The sequence below is a fragment of the Ictalurus furcatus genome, chromosome 17, assembly GCF_023375685.1.
Source record: "Ictalurus furcatus strain D&B chromosome 17, Billie_1.0, whole genome shotgun sequence".
Classification (NCBI taxonomy): domain Eukaryota; kingdom Metazoa; phylum Chordata; class Actinopteri; order Siluriformes; family Ictaluridae; genus Ictalurus; species Ictalurus furcatus.
The window spans coordinates 7,320,382-7,346,031 of NC_071271.1; the positions used below are offsets into that span (position 1 = coordinate 7,320,382).

A 25,650-nucleotide genomic window follows, 5' to 3' on the forward strand; every position below is an offset into this window, starting at 1 on the left:
GACCGAATATCTTGGTGGTACAATGTGCAGAGGAGGTTTTATTTCTTGCTACGCCACCTGCATTTTTCATGGTTAGCCGTTTCTTTCTTTCATCCCAGAAATAAAGATTAATAAAAGCAGTGTCATTAATATTTCGGAAAACTAAAGTTAGTCTTCGAATAATCCTAGGTCACGCCGACATACTTGAAGAAACATACCATACATTACTGTACCTTCATGCGTTTCCAGATCAGTGAAGCATTCCAGGCCACATTATAACATGTTTTGTCTTACTTTGACTGGGCATTCGAGTGTAATGGCAAAGGGAGCTGAGAAAATGATACTCTCAGGTGATTCAGTGACAAGACAGAAAAATAAAGTTGCATTTGACAGTTCAGAGCATTTGACACAATCCAGATCAAATCTAGTAAACTGCAGGTAGCAGTTCACTGTTTCGGTTTCGTGGTTTTGTTGAAGAATCCATGCTGGAACGGCCATTCAACACTTAATTATTAGCCATCGCATAACTTTCGAAACATTTTCTAAGTGACTTTTTAACTACTAGCTAGTATAAATCCTGTTTATACATATATAAGGGTCAGGCATCAAAGGAGCTCCACATCATGCAAGAACAAAATTTAAATTTTATAATTGATACTTTATATTTACAGTCACATAAAATGTCCTCTGCATAACCATAACTTAAAGTACAAAAAGGCTGCTGAGTATCCTGCTATTATTCAAATAAATAAGTAATGAAATACTCATAAGATACTACTTTTACTAGTTTAATAAATAGCTGAAGACATTTATTTATTTGTTTGTACATTTTTATAAAACTGAATTTTTATGTATGCATTCAAGTGGGTTTTTTTTTTTTTTCTTTCCTCCCCATTTTCTCCCCAATTTTTCTCCCTTGACCCCTGGCCGTGAATAGCTGTGGCATCCTCAGGATTTGAACTCACGGTCTCCTGACGACAGGGCGAACACTTTTCTGTTGCGAAACTCGAGAGCCTCTACTTTTCTTTTCTCTTTTTTCCCCCCCTCATTTATGCAACTTAAAAGGTTAAGCTATAATGGAACACACCAACATTTTGCTTGAGATAAGCAGAAATGGAGCACGTGACCTTTTATTATGCTCTCAGTCACAAGTTCGGAGCATCCAAAATTCCCATCACTTCTCAGCTTCTAACAGCTTTAACAGTTATCACTACAGCAGCACATTAACAAGCCCCACAAACTGCATGCGAAACGTGAGGAAATTCCCCAAATCAGATGCCCTCAGGAAAGCTCAGCTCATCAGACTTGTGTGTACTCAGACTGTTTTCGTGTTAAAGTTCCCAGGCTGATCCTCAAGTCTGGGCGCAGCCAGCAATAAGAGACACAAAGATAAACAGAAACAAAGGCAGAGGGATGCACCAAGAATATTAGAGGTTAAGGGGGTTTGGTTAGTGAAGCCAAGTAGATAACCTGATGAAAAATTATTTTAAAAATTCTGATACTATTCAAGCTAAATTCAAGCTACCAATGGACTCCTTTAACATAATTTCACCAAACAGGAAAGTAGTTACGTTTGGATAAACTGCGGCCCTTCATTTTGTACTGGTGGATGGCAAAAGTGACCAGGATAGACTTGGCGTGGCAAATCTGGAGATTAATACACTATAAGGTATGCAAGAAATCGAAAAGAGGCACACCTGCATCCAACCAGTCACCCACCCAGTCACTCACTCATGCAGTCACAGTTCTAGAGAAACAGAGCTGTCACATGACTCCAACACCCAAAATCTATTAACTAATCAACAACAAACTATGCACTAGATATTTTTTTTCCTGCAAAGCCTCTGTAGCAGTTCAGTATTTTGCATAATCTGTAGGTTACAAGTTTGTGATTGTGTGTAAGAAAGGCTTCTACCTTGTCCTTTTCCCTCTGGATGGCACTCTCCAGTTCGCTGACTTTGTGCTGCAGCTGGGTGATGATGTCAGTCTCAGTCTCGATCTGGCTCAGCTCCGCCTGCCTCTCACCCTGTAGCAAGGCCCTTTCCATCTCCGCCTACACACACACACACACACACACACACACACACACACACACACACTACACACCCTCAGCTGTGGTTCACATTCTCCTCTCCTCAACTCTTATCTTTAGGTAAGGATTTCCTTTGTGTATATAAACCTCATTTATCCGACAATTTGTGCGTGTTTGTTTGTGTGTTGTCAAGGATGTTGTCAAGAACATTTGAACATGTGGGTGGAGTGTTTGAGCCTCTCTGGGTCTCCCACCTCCTGTTTGTTCTCCTGTAGCTGCTGTTCCAGCTCCGTGAGCCGAGCATTCAGCTCATCAACCCTCGCCAGCACTCGCACCCGTTCCTCCTCCAAATAACTCAGTTCCAGCCTAGTCCCGCTTCCTGACATCTCCTCCAGCTACACACACAGAATACACACGTACAGGTCTTCAGAATACTTTTAACGCATAATTCACTATTTCATTGCAAAAAATAAATAAATAAATAAATAAATAAAATAAATAAGTTTTTAAAAAAAATCAGCACTCAAGTAATACTACTGAAGCATTTAGCACAGAAACCAGTGACAGTTATTAGTCTTATACCACAGAACTGTTGAACTCTCAAATCTCAGAGAAGGACTGGATTCATTCTCAAAAACAGAAGCTCTGACAATATTGCTGTCTGTAATTCGATTTTTTTCAAGATTTATATTAATGTGCTCATTTGAACATGTTACATCATCTGTATAGTAACAGCTCATTGGCAGGGACTTATCATTAACAGAGGAGATATTCATTTAACAATTATGGAAGGAGTCACCAGTGTCAGTGCTTTGTACCAGTCAGTAGTAATGATAATGATGAGGTTTACTGATCACACATACATTACATCACACTGAAATTCTTTTTCTTTGCATATCCCAGCATGTTGGGATGCTGGGGTCAGAGCGCAAGGTCAGCCATGATACAGCGCCCCTGGAGCAAAGAGGGTTGCTCAAGGGCCAAACAGTGGCAGCTTGGCAGTGCTGGGGCTTGAACCCCCGACCTTCTGATCAGTAACCCAGAGCCTTAACCACCAAGCCACCACTGCACAGGGTTAAAGCATAAAGCTGCAACTTTACGTTTTCCAACACTGGAAAGTCTTCAGGACATAGAGTCTTGCATTTTCTAATTTCTTTGTAACATGACAAATGATATTTTTTGCCTTAATAATTTCAAGAGAAGCTGAATGAACGAACGACTGTTTACAGCTGCTACAAATGAAGCAACAACCGGAACTCAGTAACTAAGTTTCATGAATGTTCCACAGCATAAAATTGAACTTTGAGCAAATACAAGAAGTACATTGTCTTCTTTTATCCATTCATTGGTGAACTGCAGTGGTGTAAGAAGAATAAACACTTCAGGATGTGATGTACGGAGAAATAATATCCATGGTAACAGAATATCTGCTTCACGTCGCTTATTGCTTACTTTCCTATAATAGCATACACTCATTTATTTAATCCAAAACCTGCTTTATATACGTTTACGAAAGTTGGAACAATGCTAAAAATAAATAAATAAATAAATAAACAAACAAACTTAAAAGTTCATGTGCAATGTCTAATTTCTCTAGAAAGGACGAACAATATTTAAAATCAATTTTCTATCACACTCACTGAGAGTAATAAGGAAAAATAAGTGCTTTAAATATTTCTAAATATGAAATAAAAATACAATTTTAGTGTTACATCTACTCAATCATGTCTTTGCCAATATCAGGAGAATGCCCAATCATGTCGAAGAGTTTTTAATTGTTTTTATTGCATGCATATTCTTTATGATTTGAATAACTGGGATAAATGTATGTTGAGTATTTTAAAATCCAACCATCTATTTTCCGTACCACATATCCTACACAGGGTTGCGAGGAGCCTGGAGCCTATCCAGGGGAACTCAGGGCACAAGGCAGGGGACACCCTGGACCAACCCATCGCAGGACACAATCCCATACACATTCACACACTACGGACAATTGAGAAATGCCAATCATCCTACAATGCATGTCTTTGGACTGGGGGAGGAAACCGGAGTACCCGGAGGAAACCCATAAAGCACGGGGAGAACATGCAAACTCCACACACACAGTGTGGTGACAGGATTCGATCCTCCAACCCAAGAGCCAAATAGTATTTTAAAATAAATATCAAAATTGTATTACTACAAAAAACATTTGTACAGTAGGAGAAGCTCGGACCTGCATGTTGTCTCCATTTTGTAGGTTGTATGGTGTCCTGATGTCCTGGTGTGTGCTCTCCGTGCTGCTACACTCCTCTCTCAGATTCTCCTCGTCACTCTCCCGCTGCCTCTGCGTCACAGTGGGCCTGGAGACACCCAGCAAGCTCGGCTCATCGTTCTTATTGTACTCAGCACAGAGGTTCATGATGGTCTCTAGTCGCTGCCGTTCCTGGAAAAAAAAGATCAGAGTTAAAAGAGCAAATCTACAATCACTGTAGGGGTGAAAGCATTCATGAAGTGAATGACATTTGGCAAAGTTAAACAACGGATAATGACTTGATATGATTCTGTGTCTTCAGAGTATGCAACCTTAAGCATATTAAAATGTACAAATTTTCCAATAGCATAAACATTACAGCCACTACCATTTCAGATGAGCGATATATTAAAAGACAAACTAACAAGTCTTAGTAAGGTGCTGTTCTACCACACATCACCAGAGCAGCTTTAATACACCTCGTCAAAGATTTCATTAAAATTCTAACCGTACTGGAGGGATGAACCTCCTTCTTTCCAAATAGATTTCTTTTGCATGATGTTTTGATGACGATGATGATGGTGGAGAGTGTCTAACAAGTCGGTCAAAAATCTCCCACAAATTTGATTTACATAATTTTTAGACACATTAAACAGTTCAACGAACCACTGTGCTCTGCAGATGTGGGCGGAGTCAGTCTGGAAGACCACACTCATCTGAATAGAAACGTTTCGTCATAAGAACTTTGTATTGCAGTGTAGTGAGGAGACAAGTGGACCCAAGACCACAGCAGCAAAATGCCTCTCAAAGCACAACACAGGGGGTGTTCAGTCTTATCCGCTACGGGCCGGTGTGGCTGCATGCTTTCATTCCAGCCAAATAGGAGGCACACTTGATAGTTGATTGGAGACTAAGGTGGACCGATTAAACAAGCAGTCTCAGGCCTCAGTTTTCGTTTTAAAACGCATAATTTTTGCTACGGTTACGCCTGTCGTCTACACTACTCCGGTGTTTGACCCTCAAAAATGGAGACTTTTGGAAACGCCGAAGACCCCGTTCTAGTTTGAAAACTCCGGGCTCACGTTTCAGTGTAAACGGACCAAAACGAAGGCGTGGCTGCCAAATTCGCCTCCTGAATGGGTCTTCTGGATCATTGTGCATCCTTCCCCGATTTGTCAAGCCCCTACCGTATGACCATTACGCTACCTTGATCATATACACAACATCATGGAGACTGATCCGCAAGCTTCGCTGGCTTTGTCATCATTCTTAGCAGCCGTCGTGCAGTTTAATTCTGTATTTCATGGCTGACCCTGCGCTCTGCCCCCAGCTTCCTGACATGCTGAGGTATGCAAAGAAAAGAATTTCACTGTGCTGTAATGTATATGTGATTAATAAAGACTCATTACCATTATTTTGTAAATACTGCAGCTGCCTACATGCGCAAGAGGTGAGCTATGATTAGAGCAATCGGCAACAAATCTCATTTCGAGCGGCGTAAGCCCTTCATGGAACGCCGGTTTGGACTAGCAACCAACTTCTTGTTTACACTTGTATGCGCATTCCCAGTGTGCATGAATGGTCATGTGACATGCCTTTTCGGTCGTGTAGTGTGGACGGGGATCGTTTCTGAAACACGGCGGAAACGCCAGTGTGGACGAGGATCGCTTTCGCACTAGTGTAAACAGGGCCTCAGGTGTAGCTCCTGTTGGTTGGAATGAAAGCCATCAGCCACACACCAGCCCTTTGTTGATAAGACTGAAGACCCCCAGGCATAACACAACAAGCCAGGAGCTTTTCCATTCACTTCTCACCGGTCTATAGATAGTATAAATGCAAGTAACTGACAACAGCAGCAGCCAATAAACGCCATAGACTAGACAAATCTGGCACAACGTCAGTAACTTTCTGCGTTCTAATGAGAATTTTGTTTTAGAGGAAAGAAACAGTTTCATTTCCTCTGGGCCTGGATTATGACTTAAGAGAAGGCCCTGACACCAATACAGCGGGAGCGGAAAGAAACGGAAATGATGCTGCATATATACGCTCTTATCAGACCTGGGCCTGAACGAGACGCTCTCAGGACACGGACAGATAAAGGAGCAGTGTGTTGAGCAGCGTGTTGAGCAGCGCGTTTCCCTCTTCAGTGCTGACAAACACAGTTCTCATGTGCTAATGGAGCAGCATGGCTCCGATCTCCTACTGCTTTTGCTCTGAATAGAGTCTCCGCTCAGTAGGACAGCTGTCTCTCCATGTCTCTCAGGCCCACCCTGAAGGGCAGTAACACTGACATTTCAACACAGCAATACATTATACTTTAATTATAGCCCTTGGTTTTTTTCCCCATAATTTAATAGGTACTTTTAATGTAAACAATTGCTAATGTAGAATATTAATTTGGATTAATTGGATAAACCGATTAATTTACACCATTAAAAAGATAGTTCAAATCGATCCATCCGAATTATACTAAAGGAAAAAAGTATTTTGAAACGAATTTGATTCCCTCGAAAACATGGGTGCACATCTAATAATCACCATACTGTTAATACTCAGATGCACAGAGAGGTAAAATCATGATGAAAAGAAGATAAATATTTGGTGTAGGAAGGGCTTGATCTCCGTTCATTCTTTGTAGAATATCATAAAGCACCACAAAGCCTGGTTGAGATCGTGCTGTACTGTGATCTTGTGTGATGAAGCTTCCCCAAACCCTCTATTAGTCTAACCTGTAATCTGCAGCCCACAGGCCCTACAGCTCCAGAGTTCTCGGCTCGAACACCCCCGACCCTTCACGAGCTGCAAGGATCATGTTTTAAAAACGTATATAAAAGCTTTCATTTTTAATTCTCAGATCATTTTTCAAACCAACGTCAGCTTAAACATGTCTAACAAATCTCGCTTTCTGTTTAGTCTCCAACGCTTTCATGTGGAGGAATAAGTGCTTTGATTTTTTTTTTTTACACTGCATCAAAAGACACACGTCTTCCCTCGAATATGACACAGATGTCTTTCTGAGAAAATTACATGTCTGAATGCCAAACAGTCGTATCCTGTAATCCCTCTGTTTCGAAGTCTTTGGAATGCATCACGTTGTTTCTGACTAAATTTAAAAAAAAAAAAAAAAAAAAAAAAAAAAAAAGACAAGCTCCTCGACTAAACACATCTGTCGCTGTATAAGCAGAACAACATTCTGCAGCTTCGAGCCAAACAGAGAAACATTTTGAGTAGAAATGTGACGGTGAGGAAATTTTCCCACCGGTTAATTCGACAACACCGGTAATACCGTTATTACGGGGGGGGGGATTCAGCCATTCAGAAATTGCTGATAAATGGCCATGCGCATTTCACTTTTGCTTTCGAATTAGCGGCAATTGCTTGAATGGTGCAGGTTCCCTATTAACATGGGGTTTAAATCCAAAATACTGCCAAATAGGTGCTTTTACATTTCGCTTTGAAACCAAATCTGCCGCCAGCGTCTTGTCAGTCAGCTCACCTCACTCTCGTCACGTGATAAATAAAATCTGACTCCTGCTGGTCTGTGCTGCGACTCTGACTGTGATGCTGAATCGAGCGGATGCGTTCAGTTTTTAATCGTAGCGTCCGATCTCAAACTGAACTAAATGATTTCTATTACAATTGAAAAAAAGCAAAACGACGGTGGGGGCGGTGCCGCGCTGGGCAAGGGATGTAATCGGTGTGCAGCTGAACACCATGCAACACCGGGAATACCGACTATCGTAGCAAGCCTGATTTTAATTAATTAAACAAATACATTCAGAGACCAGAATGATCACGCACTCAAATACTGCCTGAAAAAGTGTTCAGTCTAGTCCTAGAAAATGTAATTTCTCCTTTCTATGTAAAGTTTAATAAGCTTCCCGCTGAAACCAAGTAGCACGTTGCTTCAGGCCACAAGAGCTGAAGAACGCTCAGGTTGTAAAACCTTCCTAATTCCCCACACACACATTTCATCTCCATCTTGGCCTGCTGAGTCTCAGGGAGACAAAATGGTGTTTTGGGGGGGCAACCTGTGCTCTGTTAAAGGAGTGCACTGCTTCAATCTTTGCCTTTTTTTATCCCACATTCTCTCAAAATGAGGCAAGTTAATTACCCATGTGAATTACAAGAATTTAAATAAAGCTATCTGTGAGATCAAGCAGAAGGTTCTTGTACAACTGAACATGACTACAGATTATTATGTCAAAGAAATGGTTCATGTTTAGAGCAAATAAGGTGACACTGCCCTGAAAATATCCTCTTAACACTGCCCTTTACTCAACATTACAAAAAGACACAAAATCCCACAAATCCCAAAAAGTCTCACCCTCATTGTCCTTGCTTTAAGGTGGTACTAGTTCTCACACTATGGAGAGGCTCTCGCGTGAAGGTGGGGTCTTTTAGATTTTACTTGTTCTTTAATAAAACTCACACATGTTTAGACAGATAAACAAACACAGCCCACCATTCCCCGTCCTCCTCCTCCCCCGTAACCCATATAGCACACACTCTACAGCTCAGTGTGCTAGGAAACACTTGAATCAGAGCGAAGAAAGCAAAATCTCAACTCTCTTCTCATTATTCACTTTAAGGCTTTTTACACCGAGCTTAACCCCGGGTTATCACTGTTCTAAACCCCATTTTTTCTACAGTCCGTATGCTTATTTTTATGATTTGTATCTATACATGATTGTGTTGTTTATGTAAAGATTCGGCTTATTCGGAGTCGTTTGGGGCACGGTAACACTCGGCCCTCTCGCCCTAGATGCGTCCCGTGCCCGAGTCCAACTGAACCATGCCCAAGCCCACCTCTTCAAGTGGGCCTGGGTACAGTTCTGCTGCGACGGACGCGTCACGAGAAGAGATTCCAAAAGATGTAGACGTTGGCTTCGTGGGAGGACGTACGTCTCTACCCTTATACTACATGAAAAATGTGGGAAAAATCAGCAAAAATGAATAAAATTTTAATGCTTCAACTTTTATTTAATCCCTTTAAGCACTGGATATGTAGTGGTCCAAGTAGATTCTACACACCCATTATTTTATACCTTATCTAGTCAGCTCATTCAGTGATCAGAAAGATTTAGAAATGAATTCGAGCTCTCTAAACCTCTATGACTCATTTAAGAAGTCTGAAATGTACGATAAGAGGACACTGCATGGGATTTATTTGAATCGGCTGCCTAGTTTTTACCAACTAACCTTTAAAGGTTGAAAACTCTTCAATAATTAAACTCTTGCTGATAGCACAGCAACATAATTCTTCACACGCACGTACCAGACTGTTTATTTTAATTATCCAGGAACCGACTGCTTGTGTTTTGTTTTTCTTATGTGTTTAATCATTTTCCTACAAAACAATTCACAATTACTTAACTGCTTATAACTCCTCTAAATTCTGTTTCCGCAAGAGAATTTTCAATTGCCACCTTTTATATCCATTTAATGGATAACAGAGAGGATAGCTGACTAATGCTGTATCATCTGAGAGTATGCCTCAGGCAAAATAAACTAGTAGATGGGTCGAAGCTCTTCTGCTGTCTTCAACAACTAAAGTTACATTACATGTTGGAGCAAAAAACTTCTGCAAAGCCCAACATTCTGAAACACATCAATAGTAGATGTGTGAAAACTATTTTTATAAATCGGTTGCACTGCTAAGAGCTGAGAAGTCTTGGACAAAGCTGCAGTCTGAAGTGATTGATGGTTTTCTTCAGAGATGCTCCTGCTGTCATTTCCACTCAGGCAAGTCCAGCATCTACAGACCAATCAGAGCACAGGACAAAGGGCTGTGGCACCTGACCCCGACGCCTACATTCCAAAGACCTCGGTCTGCCTGCGATGATATGATACAACACACACGCAGGTACACACCCTCCCTCCCACACTGACTCCCGTCTCCTGTGTCGCTGTCTTCGGAATTTCTTTCTCAGCATGGAGACTCACTCAAGCTCTAATTAGGGAGTTAAAAATCAGTGATGTACAGCTTTGCACTAATAATCCAAGCTAAAATATGTGAAGTGTATTTACAATATCCCTTTATCTTTTCATATGATTTCAAATCGAAACCACCAGGAATCAAGCAAAAGGCATGTTTCTGCTAGTTGTCATTGCGAAATATTTCAGTCTAGAGCCACAATAAATAAAAACAGAAGAAACAGCAGTTGTTTGGACTTACAACTCAGCCGTGTAACTTGCAGACGTCTGATTCACTCTGGCTGCCATATACCAATCCACTGAGATATCCAACTCTAGCCAGCTCATTCACCCAGTTCCTGTTGTTACTCCATAAATTCACTCCATTAATCTTGGCTCAACATGCTGATATGACGTACAGTTAAAAGGGGCCAAATAAGGCATAAGGAGAACGTGAAACCACCACAATGCTAACTAGAGAGGTTAGTGGAGTTCTCGGTCCAGCTGAGTCATCTGTGAAGATTTTTTTTTTTTTTCGGTCATCCGGGTCATTTCATAATGTCTAGTAAATGAAGGTGAGTGGATACTCCATGCCACCAGATTATGATGAACTCAATGAGCTTAATAAAGTGTGAATGACACTCGTGAAAACAGACTTCATGTTAAAACCATAATGAACTTTCTTTTACTTTCACACTATCCGTTGTTACCCAGATGAGAATAGGTTTCCTTCTGAGACTAGTTCCTCTCAAGGTTTCATCCTCCGTCACCACCGGCTTTCTCAATAGGGATAAATTCACACACTTAAAATCTGTATCCTGTATTTATATTTCTGTAAAGCTGCTTTTGAGACAATGTCCATTGTCCCTCTCTGTGTGTGTCTCTCTCTCTGTCTCTCTCTGTGTGTGTCTCTCTCTCACATGAACACACCTTCCTAAACAAAAACATACCTACACACACACACAGATTTATTTGATGCAGTAATCCATGTAAACCACTGAGTTGCATTAATAAACAATCCACAGATTTCAATAAATCACCAAACAGTAAAGCTCAATGCAGTGGTCTTTATTTTTAAAATGTTTTCCTGTCATATATTCCATCTTAAGGTATAATGGGAACACGATGTCATCACAGGAGCTTTTGCTTTAAAAATGAATGAGGTCATCTTTGGCCAGCCTTGGCATCTTTACCGCACTAACCAACTGACAGACTGGTGACATATGCCAAGTGTCTGTGTGCGCCAAGACTGTCTCTCCAGTAACCGTGTGCGCGTCTGGAGCCTCTGCAACGTTAACACTGAAAAATCGCTTGCACACACCGCATCATGCAAGTCTTTCAATTCCTAACTCAGCTGGACTTAGAAAAGACAGATATTCAGATCACACTTGTGATGTCACACAAATGCCACACTCGACCGCTCTGGCACACGGCACAATGATCCTCCGATAAGAGATGGGTATTTGGACGGATGCTGTAAAGGCTGGGATTGAAATCCTTCTGGAATGTGGAGCGACTATATTTGGACCATTTTTTATTTTATATACCTGATTGAAATTGACTCCATTTACTGAGAAGCACTTTGCGCAGGGGGATTTATGGGGTAAATATAACTCGCACTGAACCCCCACCCCAATCCCACCCCCACCCTTCCCCTCACACTGTGGTGTCGGTTATGCTGGAAGGGCATGGAAGTCTTACCTCTGACCTCAGCTGGGTCGGTCACACTGTGTATTTAGGCCCAGCTTCTGGCGCACTTCAGCTGCTAAGGTATGTTTAGGTTGGTAAGAGTATTGGTCTGATAAATGCCACAATAGCGTGTTAAACCTATTTTCATCACGTGCCACGGAACACAACCAGGCCTTTTCAAAACACTCTGATTAGCACCATCCAAATTGTCTCACGCATTAATTAGGCTTACAGTTCCATGGCAAATAAATAAATAAATAAATAAGTAAATAAATAAATACAAACCTACTGTTCAAATGTGATTACATACAACGTCAAGTACCATTTATTCAATATAATACAATTTATTACAACTACATAATCAGATGATCTTCCTGAATTCATTTAATAGAGGGTCAAACATGTTTTAAAACGGTCTCTTATCTCTTGAGCAAGGCTAGTGAAACTGTCGTCGCTATTTACGCTTGTTCTTAAACAAATATGCTCAGCTTGCTCAATGTCAAAGCAAAGTTTAAATCAAAGCTTCCCCTCTTACAGCCTTAGATAGGCTTACTTTATCCTTTATTGATTTTACCTTCTTGGTCTTTGCATCATAGATGGCAAACGGCCAATATAAATATAAAGTATGTAAATATAGTCTAGCAATTTAAACAGCGCTAAAGAGCTGAGCTTGTGTGGCATATCCTCTCTGTCCAGAACGCATCTATACAATGAGATGACCTCATTTTCTTCTCCCAATAAATCAATGGAAAAAAGAGGAACCAGAAGAAAAAAGAAGAAAAAAAACCATCAGCCTCCAGAAGTTTTATACAACTGCATGTAAGACAGCTGACTTCTTCCAGACAAACAACCAGACAGAGATGCCTGTCTCTCTCTCCCGTGCGTGCCGCTGTAAGACGGACAACAAACAATAACGTTGCCATGGTGAAATCAGAGCCTTCTCCCACAGCATGACAGCAGCCCCAATCACTTTCAGTCTGTCAGCTTGGAATGGTTGTTATCTTGAGTAACTATGGCTTTACTAAAGGTTTCAGACTGACACAAAAGACACTCACGCCTACAAATTATAGAAGCAGAATATATTCAGCAATTGCATTTCTTTACGAATGCCAAAAAAAGTGGTATTAAACGTTCACAAAATACATTTCAAATGTAACCGTACATTAAAAAAAAGCCAATAATTTGGCCGTTTCTCTGCAGTAGATGGAACTAAGATGAGCCAAAAGACAAATTCGTAACGTTAAGGTACACTACATCTCAGTAATAAATCCGCCAAAATGGTCACAGTGAGGCCTGACAGATGCAACCTGCACTGTTTTAATTGCTTTTTGGTGCACCTGAATTCCATGTGGCTAAACTACTTTCCATATCACACTGCTCAATCATGTCACTTACCAGCCTTTCCATCTCCTGCTCCCTGAGGCGCTCCTCACGCTGGCGCCGGTGGTATTCTAGTAACTCGTCTTCGTTGTCACTGATCTCTGTAATGCTGTTCTTGCGCTCCCTCATGCCAGGGTGGCCGATCCGCAAGTCCCTGTGCCCTGCTGACATCTTCCTGTGGTTCCTGGGACTAGCTAAAGGTGAGGACCCAGGCAGGGATCCCAGGCTGAAGGCAGGAGATAGATTGTTCCCAAAGCTCCCTTTGCGTCCACCACCGTCCGTCAGCCCAGACGTGGGCGAGGGGCTCCGGGCACGCACCAGCCGGGGACTGTATAGCTCCTGAGATGGGGAGGAAGCCTTGCGTCTGTGTCTGGGACTCTCTGACACTATCTTGGCAGTTGGGCTCTCTGAGGACCAGGTTGAGAGGGTTCCTGGAAGCACCCCTGGGAGTACTGGTACTCCTCTACGTGCCAGGGAGGGGCTGAGAGGGGGCAGATCCCTCACGTTGTTGCCACAGCCAGCCTCCAGATTCCTGCGGGCCAGCCGTGGACTCTCCGGAGGTTGAAGTGAGTGTTGCTGTGGCTGTCCACCCTGGATTATGTGGACAATTGGGTCCAATGGGGGCTGGAATGCCCGAGGAGGAGGAGAGAGAAGCTGGGAGGGACTTGAAGCGAGTGAGTGATCTGGCTGTGACTGATCATGAAACGGACTGGATGGACGATCCTGTAGAATGCTAGTCATTTTCACCCTGGGACTACAAGGAGGGGATGAGGAGGATGTGGTGGTGAATTTGGGAGTCAGTTTGGGGCTGGTTGGTACTGCTAGCCTGACAGATGATGCATCACTAGATACTGAAGATACTGAGACTGAAGGCAACATGGGGGGCAGTCGAGAGCTGTCCGGAGACTTCCCCACAGGGCTATTCTGACTCAGTCCCCTGCGGGCTGGTTTAGGGCTTGGTGGAGCTTCCAGTAGAGCCTTTCTCTGGAGCCGGGGACTCTCAGGCACCTTCGGGTTAGGCAGCATAGTCCGAGGCTGAGGTATGGGTGGCTGACTCGTGTAATTGTAACTCGAGGACCTGACTGGTACTGGAGGAAGAGAAAGAATCTGGTCCTGGCAACCACTCGGTGAGGGGCTGTTAAAGCTCCCAGTACTTGCAGCTGAGGGTGAGGATAGAGGGGAAAAGGGTGGAGAGGTATTTTCATAACTGGAGCCCACTGACATAGCACCAGGGCTCGTGGGGGGTGAGAGAAGATAACGGCCACCTCCATTTAACATGGGGGACAGCGGGGACTGAGCAGCAGGGGGACTGGAAGGCTTGTTGGGCTCACAGGAGGCAGAAGATGGCAGGGGATCATCCATGACTAAGGAGTCCATAATGTCCTGAAGGTCCTTTTCAATGGAACTGACAATAGCACTGTGCTCAGGGCGCACTCTCTCGTGTCGGGATGGGTGAGACGCCAGTCCTCCTGACTGGTGGTTCCCATTGACCAGGCTCTCTGAGTCTATTGGAAACAAAAGATACCATGAGAATAACAAACAATGGAAAAAGAGGCTGATTTTACATAATTCTGTACTGAATATTATTTGTATTCAGTAAAAGTCTTAGGCACATGCAAAAAAATAAATGCTATAGAGCAAAGATGCCTCCAAAAACAATTAAATTCAATGTTTCTGCATTTAAAATAAGTAAATAAATAAATACTATAAAGAGCAGTAAATAGTAATAAATGAAAAAGGCAATATTTGGTGTGACGACCAGATACAATTAGTGCAGTTTTATAAGGAAATGAGCTGTAAGTTTAATTGAGCATCTTCCAGAACCAGACATGGTTCTTCTGGAGACTTTGACTGTCGCACTCGCTTCTTATTTCTGCAGCGAAACCCAGCAGCCTTAATTAAGATTTTTATGTCTGAAAAGTGTCTCTTACCGCTTAATATGTGGATTTCTTTACTGACATACAAACATTTTTCTGTAGCATTTAATTTTGTGCTGGAAAACTAATGTTTGGGAATCTAAACTGTTTTTGTACTGAATCAATAATGTAGAATTCATAAAATAAAAACCTATAACAAAGTTTGTACTAAAAAAAAAAAATAGGGTGCATAAAACTTTTTCACAGTACTGTGTGCAATTTATTATACATAGCATACATGCATTACATTGATACATGGGTGTAACCACGCATTCTTTGGGGGGGTCATGTCTCCCCAAAGTTGAGGAAATACCAATCTGTCCCCCCAATATACAGTACAAAATATTTTATATATGTCCCCCTTTAATGAACCCTGCCAACGGATCTGTCTTTTCTTCACCTATTCCATTTACTTATGTCGATTCCTTTTTAATATATTTCCGTTTGTTAAGGAAAATAGGTGTGTGCCCCCCCTCCACTTGTACACTTGGTTGTGCCCATACTCAACGTAAGTTCATTGATATATTTTAGCAGCTCAGTCTGTAAGAAATGGAGACAGCAGCCAAGTGTAGAAAAGTGCAGCAGAACATATGAGCTTTTTTTTTCCCCAGACAGTAAGTAACTAGATACCTAAATAGTAGGTAACCTTAGCCTAGTATAGAAGGCATCATACCATAGCTTGGTTTGTTCTTAAGAACGTCAATTAACTTTTGATATTTGCACACCCATGAAGTAGGCTAGGCTAACGTCAATTCCAGTTTTTGACCATTAACGTTACATTTCACTTGCATATCCTCCTGCCTAGTTCGTTGTGCCCCCCCCCCAATGTCCATACCATGGTTACGCTCTTGCATTGATATATCTCTCAAGTTTCATGATATGATTTTTTTTGTGCCATATGTCTCTCACTCCAACATCAACTGTACTACAATCATCAACATAATGGTGACATTTTCAGAAGAGATGATGGACAGCACACATCAGCCTCCTTCACTCCTTACTGTTAACACAAGTTAGTTATACACTGCTGCTCTCCAAACCAACATCGCTGTCAATCTTAGCATTCCAATGATTGTGATTCAGTGAACATACAGGGATAAACTCATGCATGGAGCTTTGGAAGGATGTGCGTGCCAATGTGTACATAAAGCCATCTCTCTCAATCAGACACACCTGTAATCATTAATCAGCTGAAATATATGTAAATTGTAGATAAACCAATACAAAAACATTTTGCTATGGTAACTAATCAAATCACATTTTACATACACCTGAACAAAAAAAGGGGGAAAAAAAGGATGCACAGTCTTGCTGTTTAAAAAAAATAATTAATTATAGGAGATTCAGAGCATATGGTTGGTGGTATAAAATATTTTTAAAAAATAAACGCTTCATGGATTGACAGACTGGTGGGATTTCGGCGCATCTGTCGAAAACAGCATCACTACAGTTCAGACTAGAAATAAAGGCGTCATGGGGAAAACATCAGCACTTACATAAGGACACGTTTGCTGTCGAACCGATCGGTGTTATTTAGAAAACCGAGGCCGCGCGGTGCTGCTCCGGTGTCCGGCGCTCTAAAGCCGGCTGCGCTGCCCTGCCCTGTCCACGGTGCTGATGTGCGGCGTTGTCCCCCCCCACACACACACCTGTATTCCGGCAAATCCCGCCTCCGTGCTCTATGATTGGTTGGTAGTAGAGCGAATCCAGAGCTAACATTGGCTAATAGTCTCCTCTGTCTGGAGCTGGGGTTGGACAATCACGAGCTATCCGCCGATTGGACAATCCCAGTGCAGGAGGCGGGACTTTCCAGAAAAAGGAGGGGGGGAAAAAAGCGCGATGTGATGTGCTGCGCGCGGGGCGGAGAAAACATCAGACCTCCGTCTCTTAAAGCGACACACACCTCATTTTCACTTCACCCTGCTAAACCTCCCTTCTCCACCCACTGCACCCAGTCACTTTACAACAGAGACATCATATTTATAATCAAGTCATTTTGTCACTTACTGTTAATAGTACTGAGCATCAGAATAAACACAGTCAATACTACAGTGCAGTAGAGTTTGTTTTGCAGTACTTAATGTTTACTGTGTTGTTTATCGTATAGGATTATAGTCTATTGGTTGTATTTATTGTATTTACTTGCACTGTGTCACTAGCTGCGTTTCCATTTACCTGCTTAATTCGCAATTTGAAATTGCATAAAAAGCGTAAATTTTGAAAAAATAAATAAATACTCAAAAATCGCTAAATAAAAATTTATACGCTCGCACAAGGTGGCTTTTCAGACAATTTGACAAAGCAAAATTTCGAAAAAAACTTAATGGAAACACATTTCTCGCCTTTGGGTTGCATGACATGATATGGCAGGCGCCACGAACGGTCGTATTTTGTTGCATACCTCATCAAATGTTAAGCGGGTCATTCTGAACTGGACCCACAGGACCACTGTAAAATCATTGCGGACTATGATCTCCCAGAAATCCCAGATACGTGGCCGCTGCAATGTATAAGGGGCTTGTCTTTTCATGATTGCGTGCATTACATGCCCTCATCGCCTTCTGTTAAACACTACCAGAGCTATTGCGGTGGATGCAATTGAACTCGTCGTGCCAACACTCATCAGATCTCGGAGAATCGTTGCCATGTTTAATTGCAATGACTATCGTGAGAGGAGAAAACCCAGATTTAATCGTATAACATCATTTAACGGAAACGCAGCCCATTCGCGTTTATGTTTTGTCAACATTCTTAAAATAGTGCTTCTATTCTTCACAAAACTGCAATTGAAAACCTGGCTACTGTGTCATATGGTTTCATGTTAAGTGTAGAACCATAATTCTGGGGTCCAAAAGTTGAAAAAGAATTTTGAAAACATAATTCATTAGAAAATGTGCATCATCTTGGCTATTCAATATTCAGGATGTTGCACAAGTTCTAGGTTGATATTTAATTTTAAGCAAATTTGTGATAGCGACCATGTCACCTCCTTTGTACAAAAGGTTTTCCATGAGTCTTATCCCTTCCATTAAGGCACGTGTTCAGACGGCATGCCGATGGATTTGATCGAACATGGATCTTCAGGTTCTATACGAATTTGTGGAGTCCGCTCACGTGCACACTGTTATTAAAGCAAAAAAGGGGATGTAGCAAATACTAAGAAACTCTTCAATTCATATAGATATTTATAAGATTCTACTTTTCAGTCAAGTTATTGCTGATATCATTTGAAATATATCCCCAAAACAAAAGAATGCTTTTAAATTCAACATATTGACCTTTGCTATTTTACTAAATAGACCTTTTGGACATTCACCAGTGTCCTTGTGTTCCAAACAGTAGCCTGGATTCACATAAAAAAATTAATGAATGAAATGTGAGAATTATTTAAATCTATTTACAGACACACAACAAAACACACCCAAACAGGAAAACTACCCTAAAATTTCCTGCATATACATTTACTGTAGTCCATCCATCCATTTTCCATACCACTTATCCTACACAGGGTCACAGGGAGCCTGGATCCTATCCCAAGGGACTCGGGGCACAAGGCAGGGGACACCTTGGAAAGGTGCCACCCCATCGCAGGGCACAATCCCACACTCTTACACCTCTTCACACGTTACGGACAATTTAGAGATGCCAATCAGCCTACAACCTATGTCTTTGGACTGAGGAAGAAACCAGAGTACCGGAACACAGGGAGAACATGCAGGCTTGCGCACACAGGGTGGAGCTGGGAATCGAACCCCCAACCCTGGAGGTGTTAGGTGCTAACTACTAAGCCACCGTGGCCCCCATTTAGTGTAGTCACAATATTTTATTTTTAATGATAGACTCGTTAATTTACTACATTTCCTGCATTTTCAATAATAATCTGGTACACGCAGTTATAAGAGACTTAATTTATTAATTTAATTTATATATTTTTTCTGTTAAAAAATAGACATCTATTTGATGTTGATTTACTGTATGCAAAAAATCTCCAGAATGCAATCACAAAAAAAAAGCAGCCTTAAAGTACCTCAATTCCACCAAGAATCACAGCGGACAACCCTGACAAGCAATTTCCTGTGTGCAGTGATTCCAAATAAGAATATTTGTAATGATTTCAAAAATGTGCAAAAGGACAAAAGTGTGTGTATACACACACACACACACACACACATATATGTATATATACACACATATACATATATATATATATATACACACACACACATATACATACATACATATATATATATATATATATATATATATATATATATATATATTTATTACACACACAAATAAATTTTTAAAGTAAATTAGTTGCAGTAATACAGATAACTACAGCTGAGGGATGACAATATGACGACAATATATTAGCACGGTCATCCTGTTTTCTGAGTATAGTGGGTATAGGTGTCAGTACTTTCTGCATTGTTACCCACTGTAATAAATAACTAGACCTAAAATATTTTGAAACCTTTTTTTTGTTAAATAAGTTTTCATTCATTTATTCATTCTTTTTCAGATCAAACCGTGTTATTTTGGTCAGTGGGCAGCAGATCTGAAGCCTATCCTAACAACACTGCGTATGAGGCAGGAATACAGCCCCGACGGGACACAAGTCCATCTGGGGCCACCATGCACACACAAATTTTTACAATCATTCACACCACAGGTCAATTTAGCGTAGCCAATTCACCGACCAGCATGTTTTTGGGAGGTGGGAGGAAACTGGATAATCCAGAGCAAATCCAGAGCCACACACACACACACACACACACACACACACACACACATATATACATATATATATAAATAAAACTATCACTTTTTTTGCCATATTACACAGCCCTACACTTCAAACATCAAATTTCCCCTGCAGACCAACTGCACTGGGTGAGTGGGACAGTGGTGTTGAGAGATATGGAGGATGGAAGAAGGGGGCAGAAAAGAAAAACAAATAAATAAATAAATAAAACACATTAAAAGACAGCCCAATTCCTTAAATAACCCATGCGTGGCCAACAAAGCTGTCTGGACTGGCAATGAGATGAAGAGGAAGCATGCTCCACCATTCCCTACACAGGAGTATCAGAAAAACGTTATTGCCAACTAGTCCATGTGTATCAGAATTTACATCAAGTAATGGGTTATATAGGATTTGTTCAGTACCTATATTGTTGATATGTCTGAAACGATGACTCATGCACCATGATTCAACACTATATCAGTTAGTTTTAATCTTAGTTGAAATGGTGCACACTAGAAGAAATACTTTCAGAACAGGAGTTTATCATCATCAGCCTAGGAAATGCAACAGACCAAATATGTTTACATGCTATGTGGCCCAGCAGGAAAAGGCAGGACATAACAGGAGGCAGATTGGAGATCTGTTTGAGCCTCTTTCCTGCAACACAGGAGCCTCTGGGACAGGGAGAGGCTATAAATGCCTGGAATAAGGGCCTTATAAAAATTACATAGTGCGACTTGAGGCAACATTTCACAATGTCTGTGTGTCTGGAAATGGAAAACTGCGCCTGCAACAATCCACATGAATCCTCCATGCTCCCTGCTGTGGCTTGCAAAGGTGCTCCACCTACCCATGACGTACCTAAAGAGGAAGTAAACAGTCACAAAACTAGATTTTAAAAAAAACTAAAAGATTAAAAAAAGGGGGGGGGGGGGGGAATAAAAAAAAAAATAAATAAAATAAAAGAGACCGTTGATCACCCAGACCTTTAATCCGACCACTAATGCTCATTTCGTTGTTGGCAACTGGAGGTTTGTTTTCAAAGTAGTTGGTGGCGTCATTACAGTGATGGTATACTGGGGTGGTTCTTCCTTGAATGATTTTCATTGTTCATTGATTCATTTGTTTTCCTTCCACTTTTCCGGGTGGGGTCGCAGTGACAGCAGGATAAAAAGGTCAGCTCAGACTTCTTTATCTCCAGACAAAGATCTCCAGGGGAATCCCCAAAAGTTCCCAAGCCAACTGTGAGCTCTAATCTTATCAGCAGGTCCTGGGTCTGCCCGGGTCTCTGTCTAGTGACTGATACAGGTCCGATTCATCTATAGCAGAAACAGACTAAAGGGCATTCTTGTAAGGTAACAAAACCACCTCAACTCTCTCCGCTCGATTCAGAGGAGCAGTGGCTCTGCTAGAGGCTCGCCCAGTTTGTAGAGCTTCTCACGCTATCCCCAGCAACCATGTGGAGGAATCTCATTTCCATTGCCACAACCTTACACTTTCGATCACTGCCTAGAACTTGTGACCATAGGTAAGGACAGGGACATAAAGTTTCTGTGTAGAAGCCAGTCTATCAACACAGAACATTACATCAACTGTGAGATCCCAAGGTCTTCACCAGGAGCAATGTCACTCCCATCACCTAAAAAGAACAGCCCGCTCTTTTCTGGGAGAGAACCATGGCCTGCTAATTGGAGACGATGATTTTCACCCCAGCCGCTTCTCACGCGAGCCAGAGGTCAATCTATCACTGGAAGATAGATAGTTAAAAAGCTCTCCTGGCAGGGACTCTACACTGACTGGCAGTCCATCACAATGGAAGCTTAACTGATTAATATTAAAATTGCCAATAGTGAGTTGGTTCATCAAGGGATTCACCGATATTGATAAATAGTATCTTTTCTCCTGAAAGAAGATCCTATTAACTTTCACAAAGTATTTTTACCCAATATTGACAGACTACTAGCACATTCTTCTCGCTGCCTGCTTCACTACACACACATCAACCAAGGGTACATTCTAATCATCAATAAGAACTATTTTTACCAGTTGAATTAAATTAACTTGTGCAGATGGCAGACAATCATGTATTTATCCTCCCCCCACAAAACTGCAACACATATTGCAACTGCATATGAAAGTCATAGTTTAATTTATGTTTAGTTCTTCTGTGTTGAAAAGTGCGACCCAAGTCCTCATTCTCCTTACAACAGCCAGGGTGTCGTGTACACCCTGCATTTTATTATAAAAGGTCTATATTGAAAGAGAGATCTTAATATAAATGAGATCACCTGCATAAATAATGGCAGTTTAATATATGGCCAAAAGTTTGTGGACACAAGACCATAACATTCATATGTGCTTGTTGAACATCCCATTCCATTTGCTGTTAGAATAACCTCCACTCTTGTGGGTAGGCTTTCTGGAGATTTGTATCCATTCAGTAACAAGAGCATTAGTGAGATCGGGCACTGATGTTGGATGAGGAGGTCTGAGGTGCAGTCAGTGTTCCAGTTCATTCCGAAGATGTTCAGTGGGGTTGAGATCAGGGCTCGGTCCAGGTCACTAGAGTTCTTCCACTCAAACCTTGGCTAACCATGTCTTCATGCAGCTTGCTTAGTGCACAGTGGCACTGTCATGCCGGAACATGTTTAGGCCCTTTAATACCAGTGAAGGGAAATTGTACTGCTACAGCATAAAAAAAAGACATCCTATACAATTGTGTGCTTCCAACTTTATGGCAACCGTTTAGGGAAGAACCACATATGGGTGTGATGGTCAGGTGTCTACAAACTTTTGGCCATACACAGTATATACAATAAAAGTGTGTTGGCAAAACTATCATCTTTGATGTCCATGTCTATCAGGAGTGGATGAAGAGTATGACAGAAGTTGTTTTTAGTCTTTATGTAATAATACGAGTTCCATTAATATTAAATGCATCATTTTTTGCATGTGTGTGTGTTTGTGTATGTGTGAGTGGCTAATGATGCATTACCTCTTCTGGTGCTAGATCTGTGCTGTCCTTCTGGCCTCATGCTCTTCATTCTGAATGCCTCCTCAGGGTGGTTGAAGCGGAAGAAGGACGACTGACCAAAACACAGCATACAACCTGTACACAAGTTAAATCTTTAAGTGTTTTTTAAATGGTAGTGTAATGGAATTTTTTTTATATTCCCTTTTTCTTGCATTGTATGTGAAGGACCTTCTACTCTGTACATCTGCGGTCCTCCAATCAGCTCATGCTAAACCTACAGTAAGATCATGGTCATGCAACAGACACTGGATGCCACATGACACAATAACAATGCGGGGTGCAGGCTGCCATAAGCACAGGCTGTATAGTCGAGAGGGTGGGGTTTTTAGACATACGATGATTTAGGCTTCAAGACTTCACAGATAATTGCATGTCATTTGGATTAGTTTACCCAGAGGTACTGTTCTCTGCTATATACTCATGCAGGAACTAGATGTTCTTACACAAGAAAAAACCAGCACGAAATTGATTATATTAAAGTGGCACTCAGTCATTTTTGGAGCCTTCTACTACCTGCACAGTAAATTCTACATCACGATGAAGACAATGATGAGCTTTTCTATTTCCCCAATTTTCCTACCCCCTCTGGTGAAACTTCATATGCCTCGGAATTTGCCTTTTAAGAGAAAGGAACATTTCCGGGCCAGAAAAACATACACAGCCACTTGAAATGAAAAAGTCAGTCCAAAATACATCAAACAATATTTAGTGATTTGCAAAGCACAGTTTTTGTAAGGCACATTTGCCAAGTATGTGAATATATGCATAGAGGTCTAGAAACATTTTTTAATAAAAAAAATAAATAAATACAAAATTACATACCGCACCTTTAACAGTGGAAACATTTTACAAGTGCTCGCCACTAAAAGTCCTACTGGAGTTAGTTGGTTTTAACACTGCAGTGTGAGAGGTGCAGTCTTGTGTGCATGGAACATTTGCTATCATGGTTAGACAGAGACGTACGTGAACATTCAGTACCATCATTCACTGCAGAGTCAGGCTCTAAACTGCCTCTTGGCTTGCTGAGTGAAGAGAAAAATAAGACAAGACAAGCCTTGTTTCCGTCTGTTTTTTTCTACACCACTTACTTATCTCACAGCTTCTTCAGGAACAACACACACACACACACACACACACACACACACACACACTATTTGGACACAGTACACACATTTTATCATGTGCTGTTCTATTCATATGCATAACATCTACTAGGCACATTTACAACTCCTTAAAATGAGACAAAAGTATCAAATGAGGTGTCCATAATCTTATTATGTGGCATTGAATTAATACACACAGTGGAGAGGAGAATTCATTGACGAAGCATTCTAAGCTGGAGGGAGGGGGCATCTTATGGAAAGTTTCTCCAACAAAAAAGCAGATGTTCAATGAATAGACAGTGGCAGATGCCCTTTTTTGTTCCAGATGGACGGAAGAACATTTAGTTCCATCTAAATCCCTGACTGGTACACAACCACACAGGTACCAACGTTCATGACTCAGAGACCACAAACAATATTATTAACACAATAAAAGTTGGTTTACTCGTTGGTTTGTTTATTACATTTGGAGGGATTCAGTGTCAGGAGGCATGGCTCTAGGATGTCTGTCTCTACACGTCTAATACAGGACTTCAAGGATGTCATTTGTGAGCACCCAGTTAAAGAACTCGATACATGTTCATATGAATCACAGAGAGTTGTAGTCATGCTTCACAAGCTGAATAACTTGTGAAAATCCAACGCCCTCAGGGTGTAGCTTTCCATAAAGTGCGACTGCAAGTGGTTTAGAGTTTAAAACACCAATAAATACTGTACAAAATACAAAACTTGTGATCTTAATCATATCATATTATCAACTGTCTTCACAATCATGGTGAATAGTATTGACTAACTATACTGCCTCTACTCAGATTATTACATGCTGAAAATATTATGCTATAGTGAGCGTACTGAACATACGGTTTATATGACTGTATTCAACATGAGCAATAGCACTGACATCTGCTTTACATGATAAAAAGGAACGTTCACGTTCACACTAAAACACATTTAAGAGAGAACCGAGTCCTCAAAGGTAAGCTGCTCCACTCACGAGTCATAGCTGAAAGCAGGATGAGTCAGCAATCCATACCGAATTCAACAGAGCCCCAACACACACACCATATTCAACACAGCCAACAAAACAGCAGTGTGCTGTGAATCAAACTGTGCTCATCAGCCAGGAGGATAAAACAGTAAATCCCTGTCTAACTGGCAATTTCAAAATAAACCAAACTCAACAAAAGCACAGTTCTGTGTTACTGCATGACTTCCCCGAGGACTCACCCTGAAAAACAGCACACTTTCAGTCAGGCATGGAACAGCATGTGCACAGATGCACTCTTTATTTATGTTTGGGTTTTTAAAAAAAAAAATAAAATAAAAGAGGAAGAAAAAAAAAAAAAAAAAAGAAGGTGGCGGCTTTGGCTTTTTCTGGGCATTCCTGGAGTAAAGGAAATGATTCACACTATTACTAATGCTGTTACAAGTATTATTCCAAGCATGTGGTAAAAGTATGAAATTGAATTTCTGATGAGTGAGCAATCGTGAGCGAAAGAGACTCCAGACTGCTGGCCAGATGTGAAGACGTCCAACAGCCTTTGATTTTTTAATTTTTTTTTTTAACCCCAATGCAAAAGGAATACCCTTTGCCAATGAATTTACACAGCACAATTCT

General features: G+C 41.2%; 1 protein-coding gene across 2 annotated transcripts in view; it reads right to left on the reverse strand.

The window, feature by feature from the left end:
* The window catches only part of phldb1b (pleckstrin homology-like domain, family B, member 1b), a 72,676-nt gene that overhangs the window by 29,852 nt on the left and 17,174 nt on the right, over positions 1–25,650 (reverse strand). For both annotated transcript variants that reach the window (XM_053646405.1, XM_053646406.1), the window contains exons 5-9: positions 22,891–23,004; positions 13,248–14,737; positions 4,230–4,439; positions 2,266–2,406; positions 1,895–2,032 (exon numbers count right to left, since the gene is read on the reverse strand). In XM_053646405.1, coding sequence (XP_053502380.1) covers positions 1,895–2,032; positions 2,266–2,406; positions 4,230–4,439; positions 13,248–14,737; positions 22,891–23,004 — 2,093 coding nt within the window. The remainder of the gene's footprint in view (positions 1–1,894; positions 2,033–2,265; positions 2,407–4,229; positions 4,440–13,247; positions 14,738–22,890; positions 23,005–25,650) is intronic.